We start from the raw sequence: 16,661 nt of genomic DNA on the forward strand, positions 1-16,661 counted from the left end.
AGGATCTGACTTGAAGGGGTTTAAGAAGAGCTTGTACTTAAGCATGTATGGAATTTATTTTGGGGTAAGATATTTACTGAACATGGAAAAAATGCACCATCCCATCTATCTCTATGTAATTTCCCAGCAATTAGGCACTGACGAACCCTTTTCTCAGAACTGCTGTGCTAGTATCATCAGGGGTACCAAAGGCAAATTTAAGATGCTTTGATTTCATCAGTTAGTAGGTGGATTACTTTCTTTCTTTTTTTCCCTTCAGTCTTCATAGTTTTAGCTTTGCTCAAAAATATGGGGATAAAATTAATTCTTCCCACGTGGCAGGGGACAAAATCAGTAGGGGGGAAATTAGTTCCAGCTTTTGACAAATACATTGCAAGAAAGAATTATTTGCTTAATAAAACTGTAATGATTACTTCACTTGCAGTGCAGTTTGACTTTAAGCATCTAGTGTGAATATGCCAGAAATACAAGATCAGGTCTCCAAATGTATGTGGAGGAGTTTATGGACTAAAGAAAACTGGAGCTCAACATCGCAAGGAAGTTACACCAGTATAATCCAAGGTGTAAAATGTCACACAGAAACTACTATGAAATGGCTTCAAATTTAAGTTAACATATCCCTCTTCCACATGGTCTTGTAACAATGCCTCTAGTCTTGTACAATAGGTACAGTTTCTTATTATATTCTATGGGAGGTTTTTAAAAACTATAAAAGGTTATTTTGAGTTCTGTGGAACCATTCTTTCCAGGAGCATGTGGATGCAATTACTTCGTGAGCTCCAAGACTGCTCATTCTTACACTGAAAAATAGAGCTTTATCACAGGTCTTTGCTCAGATTATTGCACAACCTGCAGGATCTCACAGGATAAGAAATAAATTTTCATCTTTGCCAAAGTGGTTTTGTTCCTTTGACCTTACTTTTCAATCTGATTTTCTGTATTAGTAAGAATAAATTGTCTGGTGAAAGGGAAACAGTAGCTGTAACTTATCTCAGGTTTATTTAGACTTTTGTGTGTCTGTGTTGGAGACAAACCAGTGAAATATGGACTAAATAAAATCATCATAAGGTGGCCACTGAAGAGGAATAGTATATTGTGTAGTTATCACTAACTGTCAACTGTGATCACGTTTCAAGAAGGACCCTTTCGGGATCTTCCCTCCTATACCTTAACAGTATTCATTAATAGGTTGCTAGACTTCCCATCCCTCTCCAGAAGTTTGAATTGAACTGAGACACAAAACTACCAATACACAGAGGAATGGGTTAAAATTTATGACACTGGACCTGCGGTATATTTGGAAAACTGAAAATGAGCACTATTTGAGAAGGTTGCTCAGTACTCAAAATGCTCTTGAAAAAATAGAAGATTAAGGAGAGAGAAAACATACCATTCTCTAAGGAGTCAGGTGTGGGGAAGATGAATAGTTTATATAAACATGAATGAAGAAAATAAATGGCCAGGCAGCTGTATGGCACATGGGAATCTGGGCAATACATCAAATTGCATACTGAATGCCTCATCCTTCTGAGACTGTTGAAATCTGGAAGGTTGACAATGTGGGTTCCATGAAATATAGGTGGGAAGGATTCCACTTTAGCTGCTGCTGGTGAGGTGCGGTGGTTTGTGGTACTCAGTTCAAAGCATTGCACTTTAAGAGAAATGCACACAGATTGGAGAAAATTTAAAGGAAGAACTAGGAGAAACTGTGAATATTAGTAATGTGACTAGGAAGAAAGGGCTGAAGTTTGAGCAAAGGTACATGAGAAATCCTTGCAGAAAGAGTGCAGCCCTCTCATTCTTTGCAATTACTAGGAGAGGGGCAAGAAACAGCTTCTTGTATGAGTTGGGTAAGAGGAAAAACTTAGAAACTTGATGTGGTGACAACACTGGAACAGGCGCCTCAGTGAGCTGAGTAATAGCTGTCCCTGGAAATTAAGAACCGGGCAGACATGCACATCGGAGATGGTTTAAGTGTACTTGATGTACTTGGAGAGAGACAAGAGAGCTTATCCAACTCTGTTTCTCATTCTGTATGTTCCTGATTGCAAAAGGTTGCAAAATCACGTAGATAATCTCTGCCGGGCAACCCTCGCCCTCTGGCGTACTTGAACACTGCAGCCCTGCGCAACTTTGCACGGTGAGTTTTGTTCCAGCTGCCTCTTTGCTGTCACGGGCTGTCTGATTCCTCCCAGCCTCCTCAAGCTGGGAGGGTCTGAGGTCCATAGGGTAACAGCCTGAGAGAAACACCTGAGGAGGTTTGCACTGTGGAAAATGCTCTTTTGTAGATATCACTTTTTCTGGGACTTTGTCCACATACAGGGCCTTAGAAAGCAAATGGCCCTATTGTAGCCTGCTGCCCTAGCTAACTCCTTTTCCTAATCTCCTCTAAGGGCATACAGCCATATTTGACATCTGTCTGTCAAATTTAACATCTGTCTCTCCTTGAATCAGCCCGCAATGTTCTCCCTGTAGAAGCCTGTCAGCTGCTTCTGTTCCCCTTTGCACTGTGGACTGTAGCTGCTACAACCATTAAGCTCTGACTTTCCCCAGTCTCTGTAAAATGAGTACTTCCTTGGCATGCACAAAGTTGATGGTATCCTGGTAAAACTGTGAAGTCTATATCCACATTGCGCTTAGTAAAATATGTAATATCTATGCAGCAGTGTTACTGAAGAGGTGCTAGGTAAGTGGTGTTTCTGTTCTATGTGTAAATGCTTCTTGCGCACATGCTTTTGCATCTAATATTTTGACAAAAATGCCAATTGCTTTTTATTTTTCTCAGCTACTCTGATTTTTCAGAGCCTGAACATAGTTTAGTTTAATTCTTGCCTTAGTGTTGCTAAAAACCTCAGTGGTGACAGCAGATCAACACGAAGGATCCTTTTTAGTTGTCAGATAAGATTCTTGAGGTTGGATTGATATTTACCAAAATTTTCATTTTAGTTTCGTTAACTTGAGGAGCTAGGATTCACTTTTTAAAAGGCACACTAGTACTACCGTAGTGGAAGCTGCCATTGAATGGAGTCACTCTAAGCATGGAAAATAGTTCAATCTTAAAAAGTCCGTGCTGGGGTCCGGACATCAAGTGTCCTCGGTTAGAGTGCATTGCTGAACTAGGGCAAATACAACATTTTTTTCTCTCTCTGGTTCTGAAATCAGAGACTGCATATTGTTGCCAATGCCAGAAGGAGCAGAGACTAGATCTTGGTTTAAATAGTATATATTTAAAGCCTCTTTTTCCACAGATGTATGTATTAATTAGGAAACAAACTAGGGAAAAAAGAAAACTCTTGAAATAAAGCAGATTCCTAATGGAATAAGAAAACTCCCTCCAGTGCATTTTCTCCCTCTGTGTCAGCTTTTATAGTTCTGGCACAGATCTTTTGAGATTTCTTTAAAGATTGTTAAGAAATTTTCTCTTACATCAACAAACAGTTCTCAGAGCCTGAGCAAAGCTTTAATAGAAAGCATCTTGCACAGAAGACTGGTAATCAGTGGGGAAAGGGGCAAAAGAGGTTTTAGGGAGGGAAGCAGAGGGCTTCTTCATAATTTGTTTTTTACTTTCTAAGATCACCAAAATGTGAAGCTACGTTTCAGGCTTGTAAACAACATTTTTTTCCAGGAAAATAAATGCTTGTATAGGGCATGTGTGTATAAAGATGTGTGTTGGAGAACTACAATCAGGAACTTAATTTGCATGTGCAGGGTTGTGTTTATTAATGTTACACTCATTAAGTTGCCCTGTCTCAGACTGACTCAGCCTGTTAGCCAGCTCTCAGTAAATGGTGAAGAACAAAATTTGAAGGAAATGCTTAGCAGTTCGGATAGCGCTATAAGCCTTTCCCTACAATACTTGAAAAGCCTGGAAAATGTGTAGTGGACCAAGTGTTTTGCTGAAGCTTTAGATGCTAGCAAAAAGCTCTTGGACTCACCTGCTATTTTTTTCTTTTCCCCTTAGGGGTGTACAACAAACAGTAAACAGGAATACCTCTGTACGGAGTTCAGCTGAGCTACCAGCAAAATTCCTATCTGAGAGTGTATTCCATTGCAGGCTTAGCATATCAGTAATGCTCTCTTGACTCTCTTGTTTCAACATAGTGACGACACTCCAGTCTTTTTCCAAAATACTTTGGAGTGTGGAGAGAGGGTGCGTGCATATGTATGGGTGTGTGTCTGTCTGGAAGTCCATGCCCCAAAGGTGGAAGGTTCAAATGACGCACCTTCTGGATTGAAGGTAAAGGAAATACAGGGTGCACATCTGGAACTGCAATACTAATGAGAGAATTAAGAGAGCACGAAGCAAGCATGGAGCATACTCATAAAACAGGAGGTCAAACTTTTTTAGCTCTAGGTCTAAGTTAAAAACCACATTTTGGTAATTCACTGCGCACCCAGAATGTCTAAGGTATTGATTATTCACAGAGTGCCCAGAAGGGGTGAAGGAATGCCATTTGTGATCCAGAAGGAGCAGAGGTTAGCCATATTAGCTTGGTGCTTTGATCACCAGGGGCGGGGGAGGAGAATCATGGAGTACTGAATGCTTTTTTATACTTAAGTAGGAATGGAGAGTGGGGAAGAATGTAACCGTGCAGAGATTTTTAGGTGTTTTCAACAATAACTGACTAAAAATGTATGTTTTCAAAATATGCTGGGACACTGTCTTACAGGAGGTAATCATTCCCACAGTACTAAAAACTGCTTATAGCAGATGTTAAAAAATGAAATGCTTTTGATTTTAGTTCTGTTTATTTTTCGGTGTAGAAACAAGTGTTTGTTCTGTGGATTTTATTTATATAATTTTGTTTTCCCTTTTTGTGCTGGTTTGTGTAAAAACAAACAACAAAACAAAAAGCCCAAAACAAATGAAAAAGTAAAAGGAAAGGAAAGGAATTCACAATACCAAGTATATGTAGTAGTGGAAGATACGTCCAGCACTTGAAAAAATGTGTATTCTTTTATATTAGCACTATCCTTGTCTTAAAATCTCGAGAAAAGAGCAAAAAGTCTGGCACATCTTCTGCATATGTTTAACTTCAGGCACTGTCATTTGGTTTGGTGGTAATGTGAGGGAGGTCAAACATATGGTAAGTTCTTGCAAAAATTAATCTAGGGAACTGTTGATTAAGTGGTCTGTGGAGTCAGTGCCTGTCTGCAGGAGCCCGGCAGCTGCTGATGGGTTGTGTTGGTTTTTTTTTTTCCTCTCCAGCTGTAAATCTCATTTTTAAAATACCAGAGTGTACCAGACTCTTTCCAAATAACACTCCTCGATGCAATTATTTGCAATAGCTGCCAGGGGGGTATGAGGAGGTCTCAAAGGGGAGCAGAGGGTCTGCAAAACCCACTCTGCATTAAGATATGGTTCTTGCTCAAAAATACCCAAATCCCTGGGTTAGGTCTATGTAGCCATAGCATAGACTCAGAAGCCTTGAAGAAAATGTTTTCCTTGACACTTGGGAAGTACTGAGTTTCTGTCTAAGTAAAACAAGATACAGAAGAGCAAGAGGGAAGGAGCTGGGTAGTGTAGATTTTTCGTTCACAGTGTGAGATGATGATTTTGATCTCTCTGCAACTGAACTAGCTGATCTTGGGCAAGCTGCTGGACTTTGTGTGGGTCCTTCAGCTAAGTAATTGTGCCTCTGCCTTGCAGACATGCTGTGAAAATGCAGGGCTGTGGTTGCTACTGTTGTAGCTGGTGAGATCGGAGCATGCCTGTCCTGAGCTAAATAAAAGCTTGGTGGGGAAATTCATGTGTAATACACTGATCAAATTCATCTGATTTACTTATATGTATGTACTTCATTTAAAAACTCTGCCTAAACCCAGATTTGTGCAGATTTGTTGAATGCAGTTCTGGCTCTACTCTGCTTAGTGCTGTCACAGTTGCAGAGCTGTAGAATCAGTGTTACTTAAGGAGATGGCTTTGCACACTTCCCTGAAATGTCTGAGCACTGATGTGATAGCAGAAGATGTGGAGGAAAGCTTGGTGCTCTAAAACCAATGTTCTTATTCCATTTGTGTTACTTGTTATTCTACTGGGCACTAAATTATGGTTCCTGTATTTGTCTCTGGATGGTGCTTTTCTTCATGAAAAATTTCTGTTGAGATCAGCATTGAGAGCTTGGAGATGGGAGAAGTGTGCTCAGCAGCAGCATTAATCTCTCATACACTGGCTGCATCTTGTGTAGCGTACTGCTAAAATATCTCAGGGTCTCTAAATGTATTGCCCATGACATTTGCTTGACTACCAAAATTACATCCTGATTGTCTTCCAGTCTTTTACTTGCTTTGCTTGGAGAGCTGAGAGCAGGAGTGGAAATGACTCATAGGCAGCAATGTCAGCACAGAGGGAAAACAGTTGAAATAATCTTACAGCAAAGACAGCCTTTCTTAGTAGCAGAGGCCCTTTGTTTTTGTGCCTGCTTTTTGGCAGTAAAGTGACATAAAGAAGGTAAAGAAGTAGCAAATTGTTTTGTGTGGGGTTTTTTGTGTTGACTGCTTCCAGTGTGACAATTGGTCCTAGCGAAACCAGTGTGTAAATGTTGTGCAACATCTCTCTTTCTAGGCATGCTGTTTCTTTGCCACGTACTTTTCTGGGCTTGTTTTTTCAAATCCAGCTGAAGTTCACTTCAGTCCATTGGAAAGGAGTGCACAGCCAACCCCCCTTCAAGTACTAGTCACTGGCCTTTTGGTTGGACTGCTGAGTCCCAGCTTACATGAATGAAAAATGAATTTCTTTAATGACACAATGAAAATAAGTGTATGAGATTGTGCTTTTCCCATCTGCCCAGGTCTGGTGAAAGAGGTAGCATTTGACTTGTGAGCTCTTCTTTGGCGTCCCACTGAACGGCTGAGGGAGCTGAGAGGCGAAGGGCCACAGTATTCCTCCCCTAACAGCTCACAGCTGCCTCAGTAGTGCCAAGGTTATGGGCAGTTACTCTGTCAAAAAAAGCCTACGACTCAAATGTACTCATTTCTTGCAGTGTTTAGTTGAGAGTGTAAAGAATTAAAATCCCTGGACTTCAGCTGCTGTCTCCTCTTCATTACGGGGCTCAGACCTGCAGCCTCTCCTTTGCTAGCATGGCTGTGACAGCATAGCTAGGGGTGCATCTCTGCCATGTACCCAATACTAAGGTGAACAGTGTTTTCAGAGTATACTCTAAGATAGATTTTGAAATGCATGTTTCCTAACTCTCACTGGTAAAAATGACTGCTTAACCCTCAACAAACCCCGAAGCCCATCGTGCTCCATTGACAAACGGGCTAGCACAGTGCTGCGCTGTGCAGAGAGCTCCGTGTCCACCCACCACTTACTGAAATCGTGTGTTTTGTCTTCTAGACTCTGACCTGAGCATGCGGACACTCAGCACACCCAGCCCAGCATTAATATTTCCACCAAATTCCCCCGGTTTCCAGAATGGCAGAGGGTCGTCAACGTCTTCATCCTCAGTCACTGGGGAAACGGTTGCCATGGTCCACTCACCACCTCCAACCCGTCTCACTCATCCTCTCATCCGGCTGGCATCCAAGCACCAGAAGGAACAGGCCAACATAGACCGGCTGCCCGACCACTCCATGATCCAGATATTCTCCTTCCTGCCCACCAACCAGCTGTGCCGCTGTGCCCGTGTGTGCCGCCGCTGGTATAACCTTGCCTGGGATCCCCGACTTTGGAGGACTATTCGCCTGACCGGCGAGACAATCAACGTAGACAGGGCTCTTAAAGTGCTGACCCGGAGGCTTTGTCAGGATACACCCAACGTATGTCTCATGTTGGAGACGGTAATTGTTAGTGGCTGCAGGCGGCTCACAGACAGAGGACTCTACACCATTGCCCAGTGCTGTCCAGAACTGAGGAGGCTGGAGGTATCTGGCTGTTACAACATCTCCAATGAGGCGGTCTTTGATGTCGTGTCACTGTGCCCAAACCTGGAACACCTGGATGTGTCAGGTAACAGAAAATACTTAAATATTAATGCCTCTGATTCTAAGAGCCTCGTGCTTGTCAACCCCTGGCCCCACAACTGCACAATTTCCCTTTCTGTATTGTCTTCCAAGTCATATGCCAGTCTCCTAACACAGTACTGGTGAGACAGGCACCGCTCAAGTCTCAGTGCCCCAGATGCCAGCAGCACCTCTTGAGTGCCTGGGCCTCCTCCAATGGGGAGGAGCTAGCAGAGATGGCCCATTCCAACAGCACAAGTACTTTTTATAGATTTTTGCGCAAAGCACCCTTACAAGGGCCCATGTTGCAGTTAGTGCTGCGTCGTACGGTGAAGGCTATTTACTTCAACAAAATTTATCTTTTTCATATACATATATAGTTTATATGTAGATTTTATATATAATGTATATATCTGTAATCTGGTAAGTGACTTGAGGAGGAGCTCAGAATCAGTGCTAGACTTTTGTCTGGGTATAAATACCAATTGGCATCCCTAGCTAAACTTCAAGGACCCCCTGTTTCCGTTGCTATTTTAACCAGACCTAGTTAGCTTGGACTTTTTTTTGTTTTGTTTTGTTTTGTTTTTTAAAAATAGTGTATTTATTTGCTTAGTTGCTTTCTTCTTTTCCTCTCGCTCAGTTACAATGTATCACTGCAGCTGTTTAGATCAGCAGAAATGTTTTAGACAATTTTCCTCAGACCTGCTCTGGAGAAACAAGATGTTTTTTCCCAAGGTCAGCCACATAGAAGTTCCTCTCTGCAAATAGGTTGGCACTTGTGGAAAGGATGTTGCCAAGCAGAGCAGTGAAGTGATCTCACTTGTTATTAATCAGCCAGACTAGATTTGCCATTGCAGAGGCCTAATGGTAACAAGCAGGACGAAGTGGGGATAGGAAGCAGCGCTATGGAGTCACTGGTACTGATGTAAACTGATTTTTCCAAGGTTGTCTGTCTGGAGTACACTGATTTGCTTTCTTTTTTCTCCCTTTTATTTTTTTAACTGGTTTATCCAACTCTTTCACCTAATAGTCCTCAGACGGCAGAATATCACAGAAGGCATCGAAAAAAATAGTAAAAAAATCAGAATTATTCACTTTTTGTGATTGCTCTCTGAAACCACCAGGTGATAAGGAGTCTCTGTGAGAGTCCTGTCCCATGGAGTCTCACATGCTATTCACAATGACCTTGCATAAGAATTACTTATTGTTGGTACATACTGACATTCGTTCAGGATTGCTAACCACACATACAGGTTGAAGCCTCTCCAACCCCAGGAGAAAATTTGTGTGCCTGTGTGATTTAGACCTAGAGCTACCTATCACTTTGAAGGCTGGCTGTATCCCTAGCATATTTATGCTTTTCTTACTAAGTCCTCTAGGGTGGTATGGAGAGTTGAGTGGCTTAAAAATCCTGTGCCTGGAGTGACAGGAGAAGTAGAATTGCTGAGCTGAGGGTGAACTGCCTTGGCACACCACTCTGTTAGCTGACACCCTGAGTGCACTTGGGGGCTTGTAGGTGGCTGAAAATGCTTTGGTCCACAGCTTCTACTGATAGATATGCTATATACCGAAGGTGACTTTTTCAAAAGCAGGGAAAATGCAAAAAAAAAAAAAATTATACTGGGTCTTGAAATAGGTTCTTTTGGGGTCTGTCTTCATTCGTCATTTCCCCAAGCCTGGTTCTTTCAGGCTTAGAGGATGGTGTCTGTCCCCAAGAGCTCGTCAGTTTCGTCCAAAGTGTGTAGAGGCCAAGTAAAATAACTGTCTTGCATGAATTTTGTCTCATCAGTGGGACAGCAAAGTAATTTTAATATCACATTTCTCTAAGCTGTCCTTTCTTTTTGGAGCAGGCAAAGGAAAACTCCTGGTTTGAACATACTCAGAAGTCAGGGTGTTTGGGTTCAGACATGGCTTTTGCCGCATGTGCCTGCATATGAATTGAGGGTAATTGATCTTTGGAGTCTTATTTTGAGTCCACTTTTTTCATTCTGTTGTGGGTAATTTTGGAGGATGTTTTGGAAGCGGGATTCCATTTTCCCCTTCTTCTGTCTGTAGTTAAGAGGACAAGGCTTGCACCTACACGCTCAAGCAGTTCTCAGGACCAAAGTGGTTCACTGGTTAGGTTTCATACTGGGCAAGAGAAGTTGGGTACATGTGCTGAGGGATAGTGCTGTACTTGTAGCTAGTTAGTTAAAACCCAGTTCACAGTTGTACATCTAGTTGAATCTCCCTCTGCTTTGGATGGTTACTTGGAAGCATTAATGTACCAAAATCTTTAATGTCAAAACCAGATGTTGGTATTAACTTTAAGAGTTTTCCACAGTGTAAGTTCTGTCACTCTCAGCATCCACTTTGTGGGCAGGTCTGAGATATCTCTAGAAGTTGGTTGAGCTTGACTGCAAGTTATTATCTAACACACTAGCCAGCATTTTTTTCAATCTGTTTGGAAGTTTCTCCTCCGTTTTAAAAATCAGTTATACTTACTTATGGAAAATCCTGCTACAAGAGCTTTGTTTTTACATTTTTTATTATTTAGGACAGAAAAATTGTTGCAGACCCAGGAACGTGTCATTTTGCCTAAAAGTCAAGCAGTTCTATATCAACATGGACTCTTTTTTTCTGGTGAAACCATTTTGAATATCCTTCCCATGAAATATTTTACAGTGTAGCCAAAGTAACTAGACAAGCCAATGCTGACCTTGTCAAAACAATGATCACACATTAATGTGACTCCAACCCTGCTGTGAGACTTCTGACCCATTCACTTTCTAATTGTGGTCATTAAAGCATTCCCCCTTCTTGGATCCTCAGCAGACAGAACATTCTGCTTGGCCTTGTAGACCCTTCATTCTCACTTAGCCAGACTTTAAAATTGAATTCTGGTCAGCATGTGAAATATCCAGACTGACTCCTTAATCCAGCAGTCTCCTCAGGCAAACGCAATAGCGACAGCTACGTCAGGTCCAGCAGAACTCTGCCTAGGTGCCAGCTTCTTCTGTGGAAACCCAACTCAAGGATGGGACTCCTGTCATGCATTTTTTATCACTTACTCCAAAGAACATATTAGAGGTGACATTTTTACACCATTAGTATTATACTGCTTCCCTTTAGAAAAGTCACTTTGCATTATTGAGTGTGTGTCTAGTACTTCTTTGAAGACAACTCTATTTCCAAAGATTGCACCATAACATAGACAGATCTGCAACACAAGTCTGAAGAGGAAATAGCAGAATTCAGTTTTAAGAAGATGTTGTTTGTTGAACAAAGTACCTTGCTTCAAGGTCCCAGAGCTTCTGCGATCTGTGGACGATTTGCCCGTTTTATTGTGTGGGGCCTAAACTTTGCATCTGTTCAAATAAATTTGAAGCCTAAATTAAACATCCAGCTGCAAATTCAAATGATGAATGTAGAAATCTAATTGCAGGTGGCAAACTGTTTCAAGTCCATATCCTGTGCTTTTTACAGCATTTGTGTGAGCCCACTCGATTACCTCAAGGGATTTTTTTTCCTTTTTGTTTGTAAGAACCGAAGCACATTCATACCTTCCACTAAGCCTCTGAATGAGAACCTGTTGTATCAAGTGGTATGGGTTTGGATCATTCAAGTTTTTGAGGTGGTCTCCTTACATAGTCATGCTCTTTACTTCCAGACTACAGGATTTGTGCAGCATTTCTGATTCATGGAGCTCTAAGGTCGTGATCCTAACTTTTCTGGGTTTTCACAAGTCACTGCATCACCATTAGCCAGTGTTTCAGCAATACATAACAGCTCTTTTTATCCCTACCTGAGGGCACCTCTTTAGGCATAAGCTGCAGAATTTGTCTGGGTAGGCATTTATGGCTAAAACTTGAACACTAACAGGTAGACCCTTCCTTCTTCCTTGCAGCTGTTTCTAGCTATGCTAATGTGATGTGCCCAGCTGAACTTGGCCCAGATAAGAATTTCCTTTCAGGAGCCTGAGACTGCAGTTTGCAGTGCAGCAGAAGCAACTTTCCAAAACAAGCTTTCATTCACCAACATGCACAGAGAGCAGGTTAAAAATGGGGGAAGTCTGTAAGCATGTTTTTCCTTTTAATCTACCTCTTGATATTTCCTTGCAAGATCTGGTGTTTCTCCTCTAGTCTGGTTACCTCAATTCATGGCCAGACTTTCTTACTTGAAACAGTCCTTTTCTGCATCTGTCTGTGTCCTCCCATGCCCTTACCAGTCTGTTTGCTCCTGCTGACTCTCCCCATTCTCCTTAGGTTACCCGAATCTCCACCCTTCTGCAAGCACATAGTCTTGCCATAGTTTTGCATCCTTCTCATACTGCAGGCTTGGGGCTGGATTCACATCTGTTCTCCAAATGCTTTCTGGAGGGTGGGTGGGGTTTGTCTTTTTTATAATGGGGCTGGATGGTGAAAGAGCCTCTGATGTTGGTTCGCAAACTCAGCCAGTCAGCAATGAGACTGCCTCTGATCAAAAAGCTCCATTGGTTGTCATGTAGTACCATTTTCTCAGATTGTCACTGGATTTATATTGCAGTAACAGATCACAGGCTGTCCCTAGATAAACCTAGGACCGTCATTTCACATTTGGGATATGGACAAAATTGGCCTGTTGCTTTGCTGGTGCTCCAGATCCCAAAGCAACCTCACTGACTCCAGTGGAGTTTGTTATTTCCCCTGGTGTAGGGACACATCACAGCAAATCCAGACTAGTCAGTCAGGATGATTCTGCTCTTGCAGCATGAAGTTATCTTCATCACTTCCAGCACACAATTTCATGCCCACTTTTCTGGTCTTGCTGTGTGATTGATTTTTATTGCTTGCTTAAATTCGCTGTGTTTTCCCATTTAGGCTGCTCCAAAGTAACATGCATCAGTTTGACTCGCGAAGCCTCCATCAAGCTGTCTCCCTTACACGGGAAACAAATCTCCATTCGCTACTTGGACATGACAGACTGCTTTGTCCTGGAGGACGAAGGACTGCACACCATTGCCGCTCACTGCACTCAACTGACCCACCTGTACCTGCGCCGCTGTGTCCGCATCACTGACGAGGGTCTCCGCTACCTGATGATTTACTGTACGTCCATTAAGGAACTGAGCGTGAGTGACTGTCGCTTTGTCAGTGACTTCGGCATGCGGGAGATCGCCAAGCTGGAGTCACGCCTCCGATACCTTAGCATCGCTCACTGTGGCCGCATCACGGACGTGGGCATCCGTTACATAGCCAAGTACTGCAGCAAGCTGCGCTACCTCAACGCGCGGGGCTGCGAGGGCATCACGGACCATGGTGTGGAGTACCTCGCCAAAAATTGCACAAAACTCAAATCTCTTGATATTGGCAAGTGCCCTCTGGTCTCAGACACCGGCCTGGAGTTTCTAGCCCTTAACTGCTTCAACCTGAAGCGCCTGAGCCTGAAATCGTGTGAAAGCATCACTGGGCAGGGCCTGCAGATTGTAGCTGCCAATTGTTTTGATCTGCAGATGTTGAACGTGCAGGACTGCGATGTCTCTGTGGATGCTCTACGATTTGTTAAACGACATTGCAAGCGCTGTATTATAGAGCACACCAACCCTGCCTTCTTCTGAAAGGACAACCCACACCTGTTGTTACAAAGCAGTATTAAAAACACTGATGTATAAACACACGCACGCTCCCATATTCAGTAATGCTGTCTTTTTTATAGCTCACGGGAGTCAGCTTTTCTTCTGTGTTGTGGGTGAGGGGGGTTTCTAGAGGACTATTTTGTTTGCTATTTGTATGATCACTTTTTAAGGTGCAGTGATCTCCATGGAGAGGCTGCCTTAATGCAAAAGCAATGAGTGCTCAGCATCCCCAGTGGGATGCCATTTCCATAACAGCCGTGGTCTTGTCCCAGGCTACCGTAGCTACCTCCAAAGGAAATAGCACATAATCCCTCCTTTGGAAATGCTACTAAGCTGTGTCAAATACATCTGAATTCCAGCTGTGCTCATGAAGCTGACTATGCAATATGTGTCTGTGTTCCCCAACTTCCTCCAGTATGGCTGATCAAGCATCCCTTTGTCTCTAAGTAGTTTCTCTTTGGTAGTCATCCATTGTAATGCCTCAAGAAATACTGGGTAATGCTCTTAAACATACTTGATTGAGGCAGGATAAGATCTGTTGGCCATGGCCAAGCACTCTGCTGAGTGAATCTGGAGATCGTGCCCGTGCATCAGTTCTCTTGGAAAGCCCACCTCCAGGTCACTCGTGCATCATTGCTACTTGCCTTCATTTCTAAATCCACCCTCTCCTGCATGTGTAGTACCACCCTCTGGTAGCAGATAGGGACTTCTGTGTCTGATAATCAGCGACATATTCAGCTGAGTGAAGGAAAACAGATGAGATATTGGCAGCCTGGCAAAGGGAAAAGAGGGCAAATGAGCCTGAGAAGCTGTTGTAATTCTGCAGCAAGGTGAGATAGCACTGTAGTATATGGGGGACTCTCTGAGGTGTTGTGGAGAGCTTGCGTGGAGCAGTCCCAACTGCTGTGCTGCATGGCTGTCACCAGAAAGTCTGTCTTTGTTCCTTCACTGTGTCTCTTCAGCAGCTGTGACACCACTGCAGTTGACACTCCCTGAGCAAACCAGGCACGTGCGTTGAGGTAAATTCAGTATGTGCCTTAATACACATAGAAACCCGGCCCTTTTCTGTGGCCTTCCAGTTCAAAGGATAAATGGCTGATGTCAAGGCTTCAAAGACATTAGTCTGATGTTAGATAACACCCCTGGGGACAGAGGGGCTTAGAGTGTTATTCACATTAGATTTAGATTTTGTGAAACCTTGTCTATGTGTGTTCCCTTAGGTTGGAGAAACAGCTGCTGCTCAACAAGGAATTAAAACGGCAGTGTTGCCCTGTGACACTGAGAGCCTCGTGTGCTCTTATGGTCACTCTTGCTTATGCAAGAGCGAGAGTGGTTTGGAGGTTCCCCCATCTCATTGCCTCCTTCCCCAGAGCGTGTGGCCGTTTCATGGTTACTTTCTTCACAATTTTCTGGCAGCCGTTTCTCTGCATTTTCACATGTAATGCTCAGATCTGAAAGCCAGACACATTAGGGGTGATGATATTTTCAGGCAGGTCCCCTGTGCCTGACTGGCAGGTGAATTCATACGTTCAGCTTGAACACTATAAATGTCTTGGTAGAGAACATAAGAAGGGAAGCACCGTGTCTGGTTTTCATAAGCAGTAGTTCCATCATCTCCAGACAACACTAATAAAATCATTGATATGAAGTGAAAATCCGTATGCTCAAGAAAAATACATAACTGCTGAGGAAATGCTTGTAGCAATGCTCTCTCAAATTACAAAAAAAGCAATGGTTTGGACATGTCCCTGCAGAGGGAACTTGTCCTACTGCTGCAAAAATTCCTGTAAATTATGTATGTTCCTCCAATTTTGAGTTTCTTAACATGCAGGATGTCATCAGCTCTGAATTATAAATCAGATTGTACTAAACCAAAGAGGGCCATGGAAAATGAATTTGTCATTGCTACTATTACTGGTCAGTGACTAATAAGGGCTGATACCATTCTTTGGCCAGTTAATATCACTGTAGTTTTCCTTTCTGTATTTTTTAAATTAGAGATTCTTCTCCAGCAAGTAGTACAGTATATTTTGTCCGAGCCAGCTATACTCTCTGTTTATCCTTTATCTCACAATGGCCCCAAGAATAGTTAAATGTTAAGCCCATTCCTGAGGATGGTGGGATTCTGAGCCATTTGCACTCATGAAATACAAGGCCTCATTAGTAAGATTTAACTTTTCATTAAAAAGAAAAAAAAGCTACTTTTCTGGCTATGCTAAATTGAGTGAGTAGTGCTACATGATTTTTAAGGTTTCTAATGTTTAAATTGGCCTGTACTGTACAAATCTCACTATAAAGCCTTAATTTGCTACCAAGAAATAAAGCAATATATTGGTAACTGATGAGCATGCATCATCATTTGCACTAATTGATTAACTGGTGAAAAAGAAAATATTAAATACTTGTAAAACTTTTCTTGAAATGTAGGTAGTTGAATGAGCACATCAGCACATCAGGTAGGTGGATGACTATATTAAAAAAGGGAAAAAATATTTGTTATAGATTATGACCTTGCCTATCTGTCTCTTTAAAATTTTATTTTCCTCATGTGGTTCTTCTTGACCCTGAAACATAATCAGTAACCGGAAGTGTAAGTAAAAGAAAAAAGAGTATATAAAAAGCACATGCATAAAAATTTCAGGAGGCCCTCTGCGTTGGTTTAAAGGCAAGTTAACATATTTGATGTGAAAAATAAAATGGAATGACTGAAAGGGTGGAGCACTTGCTAGTGCAGCATTGCCTTTTGAATGCTCTAAAAAAACCCACTCTGGGGGGCACTGGTGGAAAATGAATAAAGGTAATTTTTCTAACCCAAACATTTTTAAGTATGTAGTCTTACGTGATCTGAGTTGGCACTCCGAGACTGCTACTTATTTCAAGAAAATTTGAATTTAACTTATTGATACAGCTTGCCTGTTTTGACTTTTAACCTTTTTCCTATATCTACTTGCAAAATGACACGACCAGAAAAGAAACTGAAATAGTGCATGTGGAGCTGAGTTTGCTGGAGAGGTTGCAACTGATGTGTCTTTGTTCCAGTTTGGGGTTGGCAAAGACTATAAATTTCCTGAGCAAAAATACTGTTGATTCTTGAACCATAAAATTCAGGCTCAGGCACTGAGGC

At 42.3% G+C, this 16,661-nt stretch overlaps 1 protein-coding gene across 1 annotated transcript in view; it reads left to right on the forward strand.

The window, feature by feature from the left end:
* The window catches only part of FBXL7 (F-box and leucine rich repeat protein 7), a 138,267-nt gene extending 124,748 nt beyond the window's left edge, over positions 1-13,519 (forward strand). Inside the window, exons 2-3 of the mRNA XM_086469440.1 lie at positions 7,340-7,951; positions 12,783-13,519. Of these exons, the coding sequence (XP_086325566.1) occupies positions 7,354-7,951; positions 12,783-13,519 (1,335 nt within the window). The 5' untranslated portion in view covers positions 7,340-7,353. The remainder of the gene's footprint in view (positions 1-7,339; positions 7,952-12,782) is intronic.
* The last annotated feature ends 3,142 nt before the right edge of the window (positions 13,520-16,661 follow it).

Source organism: Leptosomus discolor, chromosome 8 (assembly GCF_034619465.1).
Source record: "Leptosomus discolor isolate bLepDis1 chromosome 8, bLepDis1.hap2, whole genome shotgun sequence".
NCBI lineage: Eukaryota > Metazoa > Chordata > Aves > Leptosomiformes > Leptosomidae > Leptosomus > Leptosomus discolor.